Here is a 19,495-nt window from a genome sequence, read left to right as displayed (position 1 = left end):
TAAAAAATGTTTTGGCTGTGCCACACAGCATATGAAATCTTAGTTCCCTGACCAGGGATCAAACCCATGCCCCCTGCACTGGAAGGTGGATTCTTAACCACTGGGCTGCCAGGGAAGTCCCATCACTGTGACAAGTTTGAGCAGGGAAGGGGGAAAGCTTGGCTTCTCCTGTGTCCCTCCCCTGCACATCACCAAACCCTGTCATTCTCTCTGGGCCCACTCAGATGTCTCTGGCCACAGCCGCCCGTGGCAACTCAGTACCAGTGATAATAGGAAATAACACTTATTAATGCTACGACATGCCAGGCGTGTCAGCAACTTCTCGTGACAGCCTGCAAGCTATGTGCTATACGGCCTCTGTTTTACAGACCGGGAAGCTGAGTCAGGTCAAGGAACTCGCCCGCAGTCACCCTGTTAACACCTGGAGCTGGGGTTCGGGCAGAACCTAGATTCTGAATCACACTGCATGGCCTCAAGTCCTTTCTGGAAGTCTGTTGTCCGAAGAGCAGGGAGTGTGTATAGACAGAGACAGAGGTCTGAGGACTGTGGCCCTGGGATATCTCGGATGCCAAGTAGAAAAGAACTTCAAGAAGTTCAGGTCGGAAACTCCGTGGTGGTCCAGTGGTTAGGATTCCGAGCTTCCACTGCTAGGGGCCTGGGTTTAATCCCTGCTTGGGGAACTAAAAAAAAAAAACGATCAGATACAGTGAAGACAGAAAACAGGGCTCCTTGGGGTCACCACTGAGAGCAATTTTCATGGAGTCCTGGCTCCGGATGGAGTGAGCAGGATGGGAGAGTGAGCATAAGTACCCACTTCTGGGACAGGGAATTTTGCAGTCAAGGAGAGCAGCATAAGAGTGGTAGCTGGAAGGGGATGTATGATTGTGCTTTTTTTTTTTTGGCCGTGCGGAGGGGCTTGCGGGATCTTAGTTCCCAGACCAGGATCGAACCTGCGCCCTCGTCAGTGAAAGCGTGTTGTCTCAAACACTGGACCGCCAGGGAATTCCCTTTTGTTATTGTTTTTAAATGGGAATAAAGACAGCTTGTTCTCGGTGTGGGAACGACCCAGTAGAGGGCACGAGGTAAGGATGCGGGGGCTGGGTGGGTGGGGGGACAGCCGCTGGAGAGACATCTTTGAAGAATTCACATGGAAGGTTTCTCCGTGCACGGACAGAGTGCGGACACGCATCCAGACACAGGTTAGGAGGCAGATTTCCGGTACGAGGAGGGAGGCAGAGGCGGTGACGGGAGCCTTTGGGAGAGAGGGAGGATGGACCAGGGCAACATGAAGGGATCGCCAGCTGCACAAATGAGGATCTTGTTCTGGCATTTAAAAGTGAGATGGTGGGATTTCCTTTTCCCAGCGCTGTTCAGCTCCAGGGGGCAGGGCTGGGGCAAGGCAGGTGGGGGTTAGACTCACAAGGGAGCATGCATGCAAGATGATTATGTTGGTGGGCTGTGAAATCTAAGCTGGCAAAGGAGCGAAGTGAGAAGATAAGGGGCTTGCGGCACACCCCGGATCAATGGGGTCAGGCAAACTACAGCCCACAGCTCAAATCCAGCCCACTGACCATTTTTTTTTATACTTAAAAGAAAAGGAAAATTTATTTATTTATTTGGCTGCACTGGGTCTTAGTTGCGGCACGCGGGATCTTTTTAGTTGTGGCATGTGAGATCTTTTAGTTGCGGCATGGGAGCTCTTAGTTGTGGCATGTGGGATCTAATTCCCTGACCAGGGATCAAACCTGGGCCCCCTGCATTGGGAGTGCAGAGTCTTAGCCACTGGACCACCAGGAAAGTCCCCCACTGACCATTTTTTAAAAACTTTTTTTTATTGTGGTCAAAAACATATAAAATTTGCCATTTTAAAGTGCACAACTCAGTTGCATTAATTACATTCACAGTGTTGTGCAACCATCACCACTATTTCCAAAAGTTTCCATCACCCGAAACAGAAACTCCATACCCATTAAGCAATAAATCTCCATCTCCCCTCCCCCCAGCCCTTGGTAACCTCTAATCTACTTTCTGTCTCAATGAATTTGCCTATTAGATATTTCACGTAAGTGGAATCATACAACATGTGACTTTTTGTATCCGGCTTTTTTCACTTAGCATTGTGTTTTCAAGTTTCAGCCATGCTATAGTATATATCAGAACCTCATTCCTTTTTCAAAAAAATACTTATTATTTATTTATTTATTTGGTTGTGCCGGGTCTTAGTTGTGGCAGGCTCCTTAGTTGCGGCAGGGAAATCTTAGTTGCGGCACGCATGTGGGATCTAGTTCCCTGACCAGGGAAGGAACCCGGGACCCCTGCATTGGGAGCACGGAATCTTAACCACTGCACCACCAAGGAAGTCCCAGAACTTCATTCCTTTTTTTTTTTTTTCTTCATTCCTTTTTAAGGCTGAATAATATTCCCTTGTTTGAATAGACCACATTTTGTTTATCCATTTATCCATTGATGGACCCTGGGTTGTTTTCACCCTTGGCTATTGTGAATCATGCTGATGTGAATACTGGTATATGATCATCTGTTTGAGTCCTTGTTTTCATTCTTTTGGATGTGTACCTAGGAGTGGAATAGATGGAGCATATTGCAACCTCTGCCAGGTTTTGTATGGCTCATGAACTGAGAATGGTATGGTAGACAGAAAAATGACCTCCCCAAGATGTTCATGTCCTAATCTCTGGAACCTGTGAATAAGTTACCTTACATGGCAAAAGGGGCTTTGAAGATATAATTGAGTTAAGGATCTTGAGTTGGGGAAATTATTCTGGATTATCTGCTTGGGCCCAAGGTCGTCATATAAGGGTGTGGGGGGGTCAGAGTCAGAGAAGGAGATGTGATGACCGAAGAAGTTGGAGTGATGCACTCTGAAGATGAAGGAAGCCAAGAAATGTGGGCAGGCTCTAGAAGCTGGAAAAGGTGAGGAAAGGGATTCTCCCCTAGAGCCTTCAGAAGGAATGCAGCCCTGCTGACACCTTGATTTCAGACAAATACAACCCATTTGGACTTCTGACCTCCAGAGAATAATTTTTTTTTTAATTGGCTGCACTGCACAGCTTTTGGGATCTTAGTTCCCTGACCAGGGATTGAACCCTGGCCCATGGCAGTGAAAGCACCGAGTCTTAACCACTGGACAACCAGGTAATTCCCTTGTGTTGTTTTAAGTCACTAAGTTTGTGGTAATTTGTTACAGTAGCAATAGGAAACTAACACAAATATTTAAAAAAAAATGTTATTGAAGTACAGTTGATTTACAATGAGTTAATTTTTGCTGTACAGCAAAGTGATTCAGTTATATATATATATTTCATATTCTTTTCCATTATGGTTTATCACAGGATATTGAATATAGTTCCCTGTGCTATACAGTAGGACCTTGTCGTTTATCCATCCTATATATAATAGTTTGCATCTCCTAATCCCAAACTCTCAGTCCTTCCTTCCCCACCCCTGCTCCTTTGGCAACCACAGGTCTGCTCTCTATGTCTGTGTGTTTCTGTTTCTTAGATATGGTCACTTGTGTCATATTTTAGATTCCACATGCAAATAACTTTTACACGCCCTTTATAGAAAAAGTTTGCTGACACCTAACTTAGAGCAAGAAGGTGAGGGGTAAAGTCAGGTACCAAGGATAAAGGGGATTTTGCTGAACACCCTTTGAGGGCTCCAGAGGGCACAGTGGACTGAATTAGGAGTTGGGAAGGGATCAGACTAAGGGGTGTACAGAGCCTCCTGGGAATGGAAAACGGCCTGGAGTCTGGGGACTTCTGGTGCTACTGCCGTGAAGCGGGTTAGTGGTGGGAGAGTGTTGGAGTGGGGCGGTGGGAGCAGTGATGATATTTCAGGCCTTGGGGCAGGAGCAGCTGAGCCAGGGGTGTGTGGGTTGGTGCATCTGAGACAGCAGAGGGCTGTAGATGAGAAGACGCCTTTGGCAGAGATGGGGAGGCCAGTCTGAGTGACAGTGTGCTCTCAGGAACTGGGCTCAGGCTGGGTCAAGGCATTTCTGTAGAAGACAGAGCAAAGGGTGGACCCAGGCACTGGGACGCTGCTCAGTGTACACAGTTATGTGGCTCTGTATCCTATGTTGTCCCCAGATGTCATCCTTCCTGTCCCAACAGTGAAGCCTCCCAGGGACTGTGATGTTACACGGTCCGGGACCTGTACTTACAGAAGCAGCCTGACAGCTTACTTTACGGATTGGAAAATATTCACGCAAAACTGCCAGGCATCTACAAGGTGCTCCGAATATCTAATAACCATAACATTTCCTAATAATAACAGTAATCCTTGTTATAAGTAGCAGTATTTCAATTAGGAGGCGCGATTTGGGCGGAACCTGGAAGGCGGATGGGATTGGGAAAGGCGGTGGGTAGGAGGGAGGACATTCCAAGGCAAACGCGGTCTTCCTGAGCCAGGGGCCAACCTCCAGGAGCCAGGGGAGGGGACGCGGGAAGGGCGGACGGAACTCGCCGCCAAGGCGTCCCTCCCTTACCCGCTCCAGGCCTTCACCCCTAGTAGAGAGCGCACCCTGGCGGGGGAGCAAGTCTCGCACTGGCTTCGCCCTGAATGGGAAGATGCAGCCTTCGCCTGCCCGGGCCAAGCTAGGGCGTGCCGCCTGCTGTCCAGCCTCCCAGAGGAGGGGTAAAGCGAGGGGGCATAGGAGGCGACCCGGCAGCATCCACCAAACCTCCCAGCCGCGCTGGCAGCCCGCCTCCGGGGCCGCTGCTGTCCTGGCCCGCCTCCACCCTTCCCTCCCCGCTGGGGCCCCTGCTTCCTAAGGCAGCCCTGGGATCCGAGGCGCCCGGCGCGCCCCCCTTTGCCCTCCCCTCCCCGGCTCCGGGATTCCCAGGCTCCGGAACCCAGGCTGGGCGGGCAGTGGCGGGCAGCTAGGCAGGGAGCGAGTGAGGGAGGGGGCTGGCCGGCCTCTGAAGTCGGCCCCAAGTTACATGTGGGAAGTGGTGGCTATGACGCAAGTTTCCAGGGGGCCCTGGGCTCGGAGGGAGCGCGCCAGAGCAGCTCCTCTCTGTGCAGTTGCAACCGAAGAAGAAAAAAGCCCGGAGCAGCACCTCAGGCCGCCTTCGCCTTCGCCGGGCCCAGCTGCGCACCCCCGCCCCCCGACGGCCGCCAAGCGCGCAGACCCTGCACGGAGCAGTCCCCGCCGGACCCCGGGCGCGCGGACTGGGTTTCCTCGCTGTGGCTGGCTTTTTTTTTTTTTTTTTTTTGCTACGCTTGCCAACCTGTCAGCTGATGGACCTCATCACCCATAGTGGCGCATGTAGCTCGGCCGCAGCTCGCTCCATTCACGCCGCGCCCTTCAAGCCCGCCCGCGGCCCCCGCACCCGGAACTCGTGGGGAGGCGCGCAGACCCTGGCTACCACTCGCCCCCGGGGGCCAGCGCCCCTCTCGCCCGGGCCTCGCGCCGCCCTGGGGGGCGCTGCAAATAGTCCTTTGTTTACATGCAATTCCTTACTCCGCGGAAGGAGGCCGGGGGAGTGCTGAGTTTTCACCAGCTGTTTCCCGCCTTGAAACAGACATCTGATCAGCTGCAAACACACACACACACACACACACACACACACACACACACACACACACATACACACGCCCGGGGAGGCAGGCCGGAGAGACCTCCCTCCCGCCCCTCCCGCCCGCCTCCCTCCCCTCGCCGCCGCCGCAGCCAGCATCTGGGACCGGCCGATTCTGCACCTCCGTCCGGCGCTGCCCTTTGATTCGGATTTCCATCTTGTATTCTCCGGCGGACCGCGGGACCTGGCTCGTGCAGAGGAGGGGGGCCGATCGCTATGGAGTATTTCATGGTGCCCACTCAGAAGGTGCCCTCTTTGCAACATTTCAGGAAAACAGAGAAAGAAGTGATAGGAGGGCTCTGTAGGTGTGTACTCCTCCTCCCCCTCACCCCCTTCCCACGATTGCAGCCCCCGGCTAGTCCGCCTCGGCAGGCGCGCGTGTGCGCACGCATGGCCCGCGCCGCGGACCCTCTCGCCTTTCTTAGCCGCGGGGGTGGCTGCAGCCCTGCGCGCCAGGCTTGGGCCGCTCGGGGACCCTCCTCCCTCTGAACGTGGGGGCCCCCAGCGGCCCCGGTCACTTTTGTCCGCTGCAGGCGGGCGAGTCGCGACGTTTGTAAATTGCAAACAGACCCACGTGGTTCTGCAGCAGTCCCGGCCATGCTTGGTGCTGGTGGCTTTCCCCCCCCTCGCTTCCTCCTCCCCCCTCCTGCGGCGGCTTCCTTCCTCTCCCTCCTTCATCGCTCTCTCTGGGCGCCCCCTGCAAGGGGGTCTGGGGGGCCGGGGGCGCGCGTGGGGCCGCGGCGCGGACGGCTACAATGCAGCTAAGCCGCGGCTCCAAGCGCGGGGGGGGGCGGGCGGGGAGCCGGGTGGTGTGAGTGTTTGCAGGGAGCGGCTGCAGCGGGGTCGGGGGGGCGTGCTGGAGTCGGGGTGCGGGAGTGGGCGGGACCCGAGGGGCCGGCGCGGCCCTCCGGGAGCGCCGTGGACCCGGGCACGTTGGCGGCCACTCGCTAGCTTGCCTCCCGCGCCCGGGCGCTGTTTACTAGCGAGGCCTGGACGTGACTCTGCAGCCCTCTTGGAGTAGGCGGACCTCAGCGCGCCGCCTCGCGGGAGCAGTAGTTCTCCGTGCCGCGTCGGTGCGGCATTGTGGGAGTTGTAGGCGTGCCTGGGCCACGCTTTACCCGCACAAAGCTCTGACCCCGCGGGCGGGGTGGGCGAGGCAGGCCGGGTGCGGGGCTTTTGGGGGGAGGGGCATCGGAGGTCGCCCCTAGCCTCACCAGGCCGCTGCCCGCCGCACGTGGGTCTCCGCTGCAAACTTTCTGATCTCGTGCCCCTCCCCCCAGCCATAAACCGAAAGCGTCCGGTTGCCCGGCAGGCTGGGTGGGTGGGTAGATGGGTGGTCCGAGATCCGTAGCCTTCCTCAGGAGGCACTTTCTTAGTTTGGCCCGGGTTGCTCCAGATATACCCTTTACCGAAGAGTTATGGGTTAGCGGAATCGCCCTGAACAGTTGTTAAAATGCACACGCCCGCAATTCCGATCGCTAGGAGAAGGGCCTGGGCATCTGCATATTGAACACAACCTGCGGGACGGCGATACTGCGTGGGTTGTTCTCTGCGGGTCCAAGTTTGGGACCTGTGGCCCTTTTCCTGCCGTGCTACTTTAGGAGCGAAATGGCTCCCCAGGGCTGGGGCCACGTGCTCTGCGGTCCTGGGCAGGCAAGGCGGGGATTGAGGGAGGAGGAGCCGCAGGCGGTGTGGCCCAGGCTGGTCGACACCAGGGGCTGCAGAAACCAGGTTGGGGGAAGGTTGCTGCACACGTATACACCCCCAACACCCCCCACCCACCCCCGCCTCCCGCACACACCAGGGCTCCTACCTTAACTACTCTTAAGTTCAAGGTGGTGGGCAGTCAGCAGCACCACCTTGAGTGTTGGCCCTTCCCTAAAGACCACCTGGAGGGCTTAGCTGTAATAAGTGGAAAGAAAAAAAAATTCTGGAGCACATAATGCATTCTAGGGATTCGTTTTGCGAGATTTTTCTCACTGAATTGTCACAATCTTCCCCTGAGTAAAGTGGCTTTATGATTTCTGTGTGGGTGGAGGATAGGTTTGGGAAGGAACAGGTAGGGCAAGTGGTGGGGCCGGGACTTGAACTCTGATCCCAGAGCCCTGCTCTTACCCTGAGCTGCTGATTGCTCAGAGGGTGCCTGGGCAGTAAGGAGGTGGGTTGAGCTGCCCCAGATGCTGGAGTGGACATTCTGGGCCTGATCCCAGGCAGGCTTGGTACCATAGGACCCTCTGGTTGCCAGGCCTGGGCCTTGGCCGCGTTCTCTCTCGGCCCCCTAGGACTCCAGCTTGACCTGTTCCTCTTTCAAGCCCTCCTTCAGAGGAGTCCAGCAGTCCCTTAGGGACCAAGTGCCCCAGGGTTGGGCACGGGGACTACTCAGCTTGTCCAGCTGTGAGACAGTTGTCAGCCCATGCACTGGGTGTGGATTTGGGGCCTCTGGGTTTTTTCATTTTCAGGAGGAGCTGCCTGGTGAGGTAGGATTGAGTATGGGTTGGGTGGGGCCTTCTGGCCGGATATACTCGCTTCTCAGGCTGGTGGACTTTGCTTCATCCCTCAGTGACTAGCAGGGCTCCCTGCTTCTCTCCTCAGTCTCCCCGAGGGGACAGTACCGTACAGCGGGAGGCCGTACCCGACAGTGGCACGCACATAAGCTGTGTGGTTTTGGACATGTTGCCTAACTGCTCTCAGCCTCCCGTAAAATGGAGCACCTGTGAAGTTTGGCCATGTGTGTGGAAAGTGCCTGGTAGCTATTAAGTGGCACTCAGATTCTTAGAAGCAGGAGCATGGTGGTGTTAAAGAGTTTACCTACTGCCTGCCATAGGGGGGAAAGAGACCATCTTTCCTCAGAAGGAGTTAGAGAACAATTAGGGACTTTGGAGTGTGTTGGGTCCCTGATCTGGTATTTACGAGGAACCTACTTCGTGCTGGGATTGAGGACACCACAATGAACGAGAACTTGCTCCTGTTCTAAGAGCTGGAAGTCTCATGGTGCTACAGGACAAGTCAGTTTCCTTAGAGCCATGGGTTCTCCTGGGATCCTGGGTACAAACTCTGAAAAAACAAGGCATCCTGTTATCCTCAGTCTGTCTCCCTTATTTTTTTTCCTCCATTTCTTTTAAACTTCACCACGACCCTACGAAGTAAGGCAGTATTCCCCTGTTTTATAGATGGGGAAACTGAGGCTTTGAGAGACTAAGTGGCTAAGCTTGGGGTTCCACAGCTAGTAAGTGGCAGGGCTGGAGTTTCCACTTGAACCCAGTGCAGGGCTCCCTCTGAGGGGCTGGAGAAGCTGTGGGAAGGGGGTGTTTCTGATGGGAACAACCTGGACGTGGTTTGTTCTGGGACTGAGGGCAGGGTGTATGGATAGAAGCAGTGGGGATGGGCAAGGGCCCTGGGCTGCTTCAGTACCTGCTGCAGAGAGAAGGATGGGGGCCTTGGGCATCCTTGATGAGAGGGTCGTCTTCCTCCTGTCTTCCTTTTGGGGTATGGGAGAAACCCTGTGTGGGTTTTCCCATCTCTGACCGTGTAGACATTGAGTGGTGGGTGTGTGAGTGACTTCGGAGCAGTGTGAAATGAGAGTTCTCAGTGGCTAATTTGAGGCTGGAGCTGGGCAGGGGTGTGTGGGGATTAGGGGATACCAGTTTGCCCTTGGGCTAGGCAGGAGGAACAGGTACAGATCTGGATCTAGAATTGAAGAGCCGGCTTCCTGCCCTTGAGCCTCTGGTTGGGATGTGGGCATTATTCCGGGGGATGTCTTGGGGGCACCCAGGTAGAGGGGGTGGCAGCTCTGGTCTTGGCACTGGAGGCTGGTATGCAAACAGTTCCTTGGCCATTGGCTGCCCAGCCCCAGGAGACTGGCTTGCTGAGGCTCTCAGGGAGGGAGACAAGTAAGAGAGAGCATCTGTGGACCAGGCCTCACTGCTCACCTGGGTGGGTCTGAAGTTGATATGAAGGAGGTGGAGGACCTTACAATTACTGTAAATCATGTTTACTTCTGCAAAACTCAGGAAGAAATGTAAGAAACTTTCAGGCGTTTGCAGAAAAATCCACTTTATCTAGTAGAGTAGCAGCTAAAAATGGTAATTAGCCATCCTGTATAGGAACCCCTGGATGGCCATGATTCCACTCATCAGGACCCCTGGTTAGTCTGCATTCTATTAAAGAAACTTCCAGGGCTATTTAGGTGAGTTGGCCTTGGTGGCAGCCTAAGTCCCTATGAGGAACTGTGGCTTTGGGGTGAAGTCTGTTTTCTGGGACTTAAGTCTGTACTAGGTTAACCAGCAGCTGGTTCCTGAACCAGGAGGCTGGGCTGAGGGACTTGGTGGTAAAGCGGACAGGATAGAACATTCGGAAGAGCTAGGATGAGGAGGCCCTTTCTCCCTGCCTGGACGCCAGGCCCCTTCCTTCTGGGAACTTCTGGGCTGGGGCCTTCAGGCCTGGGGCCCTGTGGTCTCCTTTGGTGTCTCCCAAGCTCGTGGGCATCCTGGAGAGAAGGGAGGGGCTGAACGTTGGCTTCCCTGGGCTGAGGTTTCATGGGCAGATGAGCTGGCTGGTGGGGCTGCGGCAGTGGTGGGGGGCAGTGGGTGTTGAGTTCTGGCTTCAGCCTGGGGAGTTGGTGGGACTTGGGGGCTGGGAAGTGCAGGAGGTGCGTTGCAGCTGTACCCTGCTATGCCCGCTCTCATGGTGTGATCTTGGGCAAGTCACTTCACTTCTGGGCCTCGTCCTGTCCCACCATTTGTCAGGAGGGCCAGGGCGCTGCCTCTTGAGGCCACACAGGGCTCTGGGAAGCAGGGTTATGTGTGAGCCCTCAGTAGAGGGTGCCACCCCTGGGTGGCAGAGGAGAGCATTCGTTTTGGCTCCTGCAGGTGCCTGTGGTGCCCTGGTGTGGCTGCCTGACCTTGGACATGTCACTTCCCCTCCCCAAACCCTAGATTCCTCATTGCCACGCAGCCACCCAACTGGATGTCCATGGTAGTCAGACAGGGAAAAATATAAAAAGTTCTGTGAGTGATAGTAAGAGCTAACCTGATGGCAGTGCACACCCATGCTCAATCCTTTCTACAGGGGTGACTGTCACCTGTCTCTCGGGGTGTCCGGCTCTGAGGGATGGTGCAGAGCCCACTCTGCCCTGTGGGTAAGAGCAGGGCTCTGGGATCAGGGTTCAAGTCCCAGCCCCAGTGCTTACTGTAGCTGTTCCTTTCCCAAGCGTCAGTGTCCTCATGCCATAAGGCCGCTTAACTCAGAGGAAGATTGAGATGGTTCAGTGAGAAAATTCCAGCAAAGTGAGTCCTTAGCACATTACGTTAAGAACTCAAGACTTTTTTATATTTTATTTTATTCTTTTGGCCATGTCCCTTGGCTTGTAGGATATTAGTTCCCCAACCAGGGATTGAACCCCAGCCCACCAAATGAAAGTGCCAAGTCCTAACCACGAGACCACCAGGTTAAAACAGTAACTCTATTGCTAGGGTCTCCAGGTGGGCCTTCTGGAAGGGCCAGCGCTCAGGGTGACCCAGGGCTGGAGGTGGGTCTCCTTTTTGACCCCTTACCACTCTGGTCAGCTCTGGCCTGTGGGCATCACCAGGGAGTACCCAGGGGTGGGATAAGTGGGGGGGGGGCTGGGGCGGTCTCTCCCTGTATCTCCCCAGGGCAGGGATGGGGAAGCTCCCAGACAGATCTCAGTCACTCAGTGGCTTGGCTTCCTAAGGATATTTCTCCCTGTGTCTTTACAGTTTTTTTTTTTTTTTTTGGCTGTGCTGTGTGGCATGTGGGATCCTAGTTCCCCGACCAGGGATCAAACCCGTGCACCGTGCAGTGGAAGTGCAGAGTCTCAACCACTGGACCACGAGGGAAGTCCCCCCTCCCCATGTCTTTAATCCACCTGCCGCAGAGGGTCTGGAGGGCACTGCCAGCCAGACCCAGGAACCTGGACTCAGTTCTGATCCACCCCCAACCCCCCCACCCCCACCCCACCCCGCCTGCAAAGGGGTAGGCAAGCCACTGTGTATCAGGTCTCTGACCTGCATCCTCCCCTTTTCACCATCACCCCCACTGTAGGGGCAGGGAAACTGACAGAAGGGAGGTGCCCCTGGCCCAGAAGTGGGGGAGCCAGATGCCCAGCTGTCTGACCCTAAAATTGTGTCCCTCCCACTCTGAGCCCTAAGTCTCATTTGTAAATAGGGGTCGTCGGCCACCTTTCCAGTGCTGTGAGGGAACTGTATCTTGGGGAGGGTCCCAGGGAGATGCTGGGGGTGCTGGTGGAGGACAGGGCTTCAGACACCCAGCAGCAGCTCATGTGGACCCTGCTCCCAGCCCACCCCCAGCGGACCACCCTTTCTGTGGGGAGAGGAGGCAGAGACCCAGGAGGGGGCAAGAGCGAGTTTAGGGTCCCTTAGGGAGCTGAGGGGGCACAGGTGGGGCAGGCTGGGGGGCCAGCAAGGCCTTGGTTGTATCTAGCTGTTACAGATGTGCTCCTCTCCTAGGTTTCCAAGCAAACTCCTTTTTGCCTAGGGATGGGCATGGGGGCCTGGGCACCTACCTCTTTGAGCCCAGGCTCCCCCACCAATGGAACAAGGCTGCCCAGAATCCTTGTCCCATTCTCCTAGACCCAGAGGTGTGAGCTCTCTTGGCTCAGGCCTGGACCAGGTCACCCCAGGAGGGCCCCTCAGGAAGAAGCCAGGGCTGTGGCTTTGGGTGGGGCTGGTGGCCTCTTCTGGGAGCCCAGCATCTGGAAGCCATCAGTTCAGGGGCGGGGGAGTTGCAGGAGAGGGCCTGGAAGGGGAGCATGCCTCCTCCAGGCCACACACAGGCCCACCTCTCGGGAGCAGTGGCGTTAGGCCCACAGGCCCTGCTGCCGTCTCTGCCTCCTGCCAATGCCTCTCGGCAGGCAGCCTCGCCCCTTACCGCTCGCTGCCTTCTGTCTCACCCCACTGGCTGCCGCTCCTGCAAGATGCAATCACATAATATGCAATAACATCGCCTACTGCATGCTGGGAGCCTCGATTCTCTGGCACAGGGTGGGCTTGCCTTTTGGGATGGGTGGGCTTCAGGGAGAACTGTCCCCAGGGGAGGTTGGCCGGGTCCTCTTCCTGGAGTGAGTGGTACCTGTCTTGTCTTTGAAGCCTTAGCTCAGGGTCTGGGTCCAGGCTGGGGGCTTACGTAGTAGCTCGTGGCTGTGGGGGTGGGAAGGGAGGAGGGACATCTCCCTCAGTCCTCAAGCCTGCGACCTTGAAGGAGGGGGTCTAGGTGCATAGCAAGGAGCTCAGAGGTGTCCCAAGAGCAGGTGTCTCTGATTATCACCTGAGGCCACCTGCATCAGAATCACAGGGATTCTTAGCCATGTGGGTTTCTGGGCCCCACTCAGACCTGCTGGCCAGACACTGGGCTCGGGACCTGGGGTCTGCATGCTTATTTTGACACCCAGGCATCCCAGAGCACGCTACTCCATCAGCTCCCGATCTACTGGGGGTGTAAGCATCAGACAGAGCTGGTATCTTCTGTAGTGGGAGGGATGCCTGTTACACTTAGGCCTCTCTGGAGATGAATTGTAAAGACAGGGGCCACTGGGGGCAGGGCATGGAGGGCGCCCAGCCTGAGCCTGGCCCTGTCCTCCCTGCAGCCTTGCCAACATTCCATTGACCCCTGAGACTCAGCGGGACCAGGAGCGGCGGATTCGGCGGGAGATTGCTAACAGCAACGAGCGGAGGCGCATGCAGAGCATCAACGCGGGGTTCCAGTCCCTCAAGACCCTCATCCCCCACACAGATGGAGAGAAGCTCAGCAAGGTGGGCAAGTGCCAGGAGGACTTCCTGGAGGAGGTGGTGGGCTGGAGCAGGGAGATTCGGAAAACACTGTCAGCCAGGGTCCCTGATTTGTCTGTCCCTCCTGCCCTCAGGCAGCCATTCTCCAGCAAACGGCCGAATATATCTTCTCCCTGGAGCAGGAGAAGACCAGGCTTCTGCAGCAGAACACACAGCTCAAGCGCTTTATCCAGGTAGCGCCCTGCCCTCCTCTTGGTTCCCTCTCACTGACATGGGCGTGTCCGGGCCCAACCACTGGCTTGGGACTGTGATGTGGCTGTGGGTCCCTTCTTACCCACTGACCTGCCTACTTCTGGCACTTGCGTTCCTGCCCAGGCCCTGATTTAGCCAGGGTCAAGTGCAGTGGAGTGGGCTCTGGAAGGAACTGGGTGACTTTTGGGAAGCAAGTGCATTCTGCCTCCTTTCCCAGCCTTGGCTGTCTGGTGGATTTGCACGCTGGGGCTCCCCAGTGCCGGTGCACCTGGGTTTGACAGCTTTGGGGGGCTGTGATGGAGCTTCCCATCCCCACTCCCGGTGGTGGTGGTGGTGGTGGTGGTGGTGTATGCAGTGTCACAGCACACTCACCGACCCCTTGGGGTCCTCAGGAGCTGAGCGGCTCATCCCCCAAGCGGCGGCGGGCAGAGGACAAGGACGAGGGCATCGGCTCGCCAGACATCTGGGAGGATGAGAAGGCGGAGGACCTGCGGCGGGAGATGATCGAGCTGCGGCAGCAGCTGGACAAGGAGCGCTCGGTGCGCATGATGCTGGAGGAGCAGGTGAGGCAGGTGGGCGGGCAGGTGGGGGATGCTGTCCAGCTCTCTTCCTTTTCTCCTGTTATTTACGGGAGCTCCTGCTTTGTGCCAGGCCTAGGAGAGGGGTGTCCAGTGGGGAGCAAACCAGACAGGTCCCAGTCCTTGGGGGTCACTGTCTGCCTGGGGAGAGATGAGTCAATGGCTCTCACATCGTAATTATGCAGCTGTGATAAAGGCCACACCGGATGGGTGGGCATCAGGAGGGGGACCTGGGCTGGTTCCAGATGGGCCGCCCCATAGCTTCTCTGTGGAAGTGACCTGAGCCGAGGGTGGGAGGGTGAGTCTCACCGCTGACCAGGCAGAGAGGGGAGAAGGGTGCTCCAGGCAGAGAGAACAGCATGGGCAAAGGCCTGGGGCTGGAGGCAGGCAGGGAGGGAGCATGGCATGAGGGGGGCTGCACGGGAGGGGAGCAGAGTCAGGGCGGGCCTGGCTGGCTACGGTCAGGACTTTGGTCTCCACCCCGAGGGTGGCAGGGAGGCCGACCTCAGCAGTCTGTGGGCCCCGAGCTGGGGGAGGCGCCAGGGTGTGGCCTGGGTCCTACCCCTGAGCCTGCCATTCCACCCTCAGGTGCGCTCGCTGGAGGCCCACATGTACCCGGAAAAGCTCAAGGTGATCGCACAGCAGGTGCAGCTGCAACAGCAGCAGGAGCAGGTGCGGCTGCTGCACCAGGAGAAGCTGGAGCGGGAACAGCAGCACCTGCGGACCCAGGTGAGCAGGAGGTGCCTGGAGGGGCAGTTTGGGCCTGGGCCTGGGCCAGGGCTCTCAGACTCAATGTTGGTGCCTCTGGGTGTCTAGCAGGGTGGACCCCGGGCCTAAATGATGGTAATGCAGATGTTCCTGGCTTCCAGGTGTCTTGCATACATTATTCCATTGAATCCTTGTTGTAGCCCTTTGAGGCCTGAGCTGTTATTACTCCTATTTACTGATAAGGAACTGGAGGCACAGAAAAGTTCAGTAACACACCCAGTATCCTCAGCAGTTTGGGGCAAGGATTTGGACCCTGGCCATCTAAATTCAGTCTGAACTCCCGACCACCACTGTATTTGTTAGATGTGAAGTGCTGGCTTGGCTCTGGAGAGGGAAGGGCCATGCAGTCTTAGACAGCCTAAAGCCCCTCTCCAGGCCACGTTTTCTTCATTCTTAAAATAAGAGGGGTGGGAGGGGTCACAAACTGGACAGCCCCCAGCGAGTGAAGGAGGCCGATGGGCCGGGGTGATTGGTGGAGGCTCTCCAGGAAGTGGGCAGAGGGAGATGGTTTTGGAGGGCCGTCCCACACCCTCTGTGGCGGACAGAAGGGAAGGGGCAGCTCCCAGAACCTTCGTAGAAAGACTGAGGGCCTCTGTCTTGCAGCTTCTGCCCACTCCAGCCCCTACCCACCACCCCACGGTGATCGTGCCGGCGCCAGCGCCCCCTCCCTCCCACCACATCAATGTCGTCACCATGGGCCCCTCCTCGGTCATCAACTCTGTTTCAACATCCCGGCAAAATCTGGACACCATTGTGCAGGTACCTGGCTTGGGGAGGGGGCAACGCATGGGGGGTCGTCCTCTGGGAATGGGCCCTTTGTGGGGAGATAAGAAAGTGGGCGACTGGCAGGGATTGAGACAGAGCTTGAGCTTTGTGGGGAGGAAGTCTGGAAGCCAGATGGGTCTCCATCTCTGCATCTGGGGTGAGGGGCAGAGAGGGGGGACTGGATGGCCCGGAAGACCCCATTCCTTCTCTCCACGTGGCATTTGCTGAGGGGGGTCCTTTGTTCCCGGAGCCCCTGCTTTCAGAGTTCCTGCATCCAGCTCTTGGGTTGGTCCAGGACCTGGGATGGGGGTGGAGGGGGCAGTGACCGGTTGGGTGGCAGTGAAGCCTGGCTTCACTGTCAGCTCTGAAGGTCGAACCTGAAGTCACTATTGTGCCCAGCCTGGGGCAGAGACCTCTTGGGAGGCCCAACAACATTGCAAAGAAACAATTAACCCAAAACGCCCAAACAGAATAAAGGCCATCAACCCCTGGAACTTGAGTTGCACGTAAACCCGAAAAATTGAATAATAAAATTTATAACAGAGACCTTCCATAAGCCAACAGGCAGGCTTTGAAATATATAAGTGAGTGTAAGAAGCTTGTGACTTCACGCAGCTGGGCACTGTCTCCCCTCCAAGTCTTTTTCAGCTCAGCAGAGGGCTTCTGAAGTTTGTTTCTCCTGACTCTGGCAGGCTGCCCCTGCTTTGCCAGGCTTGCTCCTGGACCTTTCTGGGGGGGGTGTGGGTGGTGGGGGAGATGGTGGCTGTCCACATGGCCCCGCCATCCTCATGGCAGCTTCTCCGCCAGGCGATTCAGCACATCGAGGGCACCCAGGAAAGGCAGGAGCAGGAGGAGGAGCAGCGTCGAGCCGTCATCGTGAAGCCGGTCCGCAACTGCCCCGAGGCCCACGCCTCCGACACCGCCTCCGATTCGGAGGCCTCGGACAGCGACGCCATGGACCAGAGCCGGGAGGAGCCAGTGGGGAACGGGGGTCTTCCCTGACCACCCCCCAGCCCTCCTCTCCCTTCTGGGGGCTGGAGGGGGCGGGGCAGCAATTGGGAGACATGAGGGTGAACGAGTGAGGAATTTTTACAAAATTACGGCATCATTTGGGTCTCTTTTATGACCTCTTTTTCAATACTGTAAATCGACCTTTGAGTGAAGCCACCCAACCCGAGGTCCAGGGCTGGGGCGGCAGGAGCGCGTGGCAGCACCGGGACACCTGGGGCTGGGCCTCGGCCCCGGAGGCTGGGGAAGCGGACATGGAGGTGCCTGGCCTCTCTCGCCAAAAAGCATTTTTTCATTGAAACATGTTTTTAAGAACAGGGAAAATCAAACAAAACCCCAAGGTATTTCTGCCCTCCCCAGAGCCAGCCCTATGACCGTCAGTTTTTAATTCCCCCTTCCCTCCTCTTTTTGGTGTTCTTTCTCCTTTAAGCACTTACACGGGTTGGGGGTCTGGCTGGGTCGGGGCTCTCGGGGTCCGGGGGTCTCCGTTGCTTCTCGGTTGGGGTTTGCTGCTGCCCTTCTTCCCTCCCCTCCCTGTCTCAGCACTAGGAATCGCCACTCTCCACCACTGTCCAGCCCCCACCTCTCCCTCCAGGTTTCCCATCTTCCACCCCAAAAAAGTCTTTGTCTTTCTCTTTTTGTTTTGTTTGTTGTTGGTTCTTTTTGGTTTTAGTTTTGTTTTTGTTTTGTTTTGTTTTGTTTTTTTACAATTTTAAGGTCTTTGTGTTCAAGGAGAAGCTATTATATTTTGTTAAGAAAGTGGGGGGAAAAAACCAAGAGGCCACTGTGCCTTTATAAAGAAACAAAATAAAGTTTGTACTTTGTTTTTTAGATTCTGTGTCTCCTGGATGTGTGCTGTCATGAGGAGCTGGCGAAGGCTTCCTGGGGTAGCGTAGGGGGTGTTCTCTGAGCCCACTGGAGGGGATTGGATGTGGGTGAGTGTGATGACTCCCCCAACTTATGTGTGGTGTTATGATGAGAAATTGGCGTCCTTAGATTCCCTGGGTTTACTCTGGGGATTCTGCAAAGATGGGAGATGGTGTTGGGGCTGAGGTGAGTGGCTCCCAACTCCTCCTTGGTGGGAGGCAAGGAGAGAATGAACAACCAAGCCATAGGTTCCTGTCTCCTAGAGAAAGGACACAAGATGCTCAGTGGTCCTGATTGATCCCTAGGCTTTGCAACTTCCTCACCTTGTGTAACCTCTTGGAACTTCAGTATCCTCATCTACAGAAGAGAAGTGAGCACTCCCTTATGGTGTGGTGTTTAAGAGCTCAGGTCCCGGGGTTGGTCTGCTGGTGATCAGATCCACCTTGGGCAAACCACTTGATCTTTGAGACTCAGTTTTCTCTTCTGAAAGTTGAGAATCATAATGGCACAAGGACATTACATCTTAATTGGTAAGGAGGTGGTCCTTTAAATTCCTTAATCCTCCATGACCAGAGATTGCTTTATAATGTGTCCCTCTTGACCTGCTTTTCCTCAGGTACATGACAGGTACGTGGGGACTGAGGCCAGAGAGGAAAAATAGCTGATTCACATCTCACCCCACAATGAATGCCTCCAGACAGGAATTTGTTGAATAGAAAGGCAGGCAGGAGCCTGCATTTTTTTTTTTTTTAGAACTTTTAATACTTTTTTTTTAGTGAAATTCATATAACTTAAAATTAAGCATTTAGAAAGGAACAATTCAGTGGCATTTACTACATTACTATGCTGTGCAACCATCACCTCTATCTCATTCCAAAACATTTCTCACTCCAAAATGAACCCCTTACCCATTAATCAGTCTCTCCCCATTCCTCCCTTCTCTGAGCCCTTGATAACCACCAATCTACTTTTTGTTTTTTAAAGAAATTAAAGTGTAATTTAACTTCGGTAAAAATTCACTTTTTAGTTTTTGCTTGTGGGAGTTTTGACAAATGTGTAACCATCACCATAATTAAGATATAGTTTCTTCATCCTTGCGTTCCCCTATGTCCCTTTGTGGTCCACCCAGACCCTGGCAACCACCGACCAATCTATTCCTATGGTTCCTATAGTTTTGCCTTTTTCAAAATGTCATATACTATAAATATATTCATTTACAGTATATGACATTACATATTTAGCTTGAGTCTGGCTTCTTTCACTTAGCATTATTACTGTAGTTTTCTCTTTTGGGATATATTTAGATATATTTACATAAATTAAATGCGTGTTTGAGGGAACCGTCTTCGAGATATGGGCGGGGACGCCCCTTCCCAAGGCCAGCAGAGCGACCCATTTTGGCCAGGTGCAAGGCGCGTCCGACGGGTTCCAGGCAGCTCCTGAGAGGGTCAATAGAGGGCGCTATGGAACCAGGACGTCTGGCCCAGCAAGGCGGAGGCTCCGCCTCCTTCCGGTGTCTGTGGAACTACGCAGTTCCTATAGGCCAGAGGCGCGGCTCAGGGGCGGGGCCAGGGGAATACCCCAAGCCCAGACCTGTCGTGGCGCGCCCAGCGGCCGTAGGCTGTCTCACCAGCAGGCGGCGGGAATCAGGGGCGCGGCCTCCGTCCCGCCTCTTCCCGGACTCGCTCCGCCCCGCCCCTCGGTGCGCATGCTCCTTGGTGCCTCAGGCCATCTCGCGCGCTCCCGACTGCAAGCTCCTCTGGCCCAGGCTCGGCCCCGCCCCGCGCGCTCTCACGCACGCTCCGCACGCAAACGCCGCGAACCCGCCGTTCCTGCGTGTCTTCCGCGTGGAGGCGCTCGCCGGCTTTCCCGCTCGCGTCCCTCGGAGGACGCGGCC

At 55.6% G+C, this 19,495-nt stretch overlaps 1 protein-coding gene across 2 annotated transcripts; it reads left to right on the top strand.

Moving 5' to 3' along the window:
* Positions 1-5,678: 5,678 nt before the first annotated feature.
* Positions 5,679-17,562, top strand: TFAP4 (transcription factor AP-4). Of its 2 annotated transcripts, none has more exons than XM_060122762.1 (7): positions 5,679-5,902; positions 13,219-13,384; positions 13,495-13,593; positions 14,005-14,175; positions 14,779-14,919; positions 15,562-15,717; positions 16,531-17,562. In XM_060122762.1, the coding sequence occupies exons 1-7, from the start codon at positions 5,814-5,816 to the stop codon at positions 16,723-16,725; spliced, it is 1,017 nt and encodes a 338-aa protein (XP_059978745.1). In that variant the 5' UTR covers positions 5,679-5,813; the 3' UTR covers positions 16,726-17,562. The 2 variants fall into 2 exon arrangements, with proteins under 2 accessions (XP_059978745.1, XP_059978746.1); XM_060122763.1 differs by lacking the exon at positions 5,679-5,902 and adding an exon at positions 10,685-10,882.
* Positions 17,563-19,495: the final 1,933 nt, after the last annotated feature.

This window comes from Lagenorhynchus albirostris, chromosome 15 (genome assembly GCF_949774975.1).
Source record: "Lagenorhynchus albirostris chromosome 15, mLagAlb1.1, whole genome shotgun sequence".
Classification (NCBI taxonomy): domain Eukaryota; kingdom Metazoa; phylum Chordata; class Mammalia; order Artiodactyla; family Delphinidae; genus Lagenorhynchus; species Lagenorhynchus albirostris.
Note: the sequence above shows the minus strand (reverse complement) of the source record. Positions and strands in the feature narration are given on the sequence as shown.

Excerpts from the sequence above, each read along its gene's own strand:
- TFAP4 (XM_060122762.1), top strand. The coding sequence starts at position 5,814 with ATGGAGTATTTCATGGTGCCCACTCAGAAGGTGCCCTCTTTGCAACAT. Across the intron at positions 13,385-13,494 it reads ATGGAGAGAAGCTCAGCAAG|GCAGCCATTCTCCAGCAAAC; the intron begins GTGGGCAAGTGC and ends TCCTGCCCTCAG. Across the intron at positions 14,920-15,561 it reads AGCAGCACCTGCGGACCCAG|CTTCTGCCCACTCCAGCCCC; the intron begins GTGAGCAGGAGG and ends TCTGTCTTGCAG.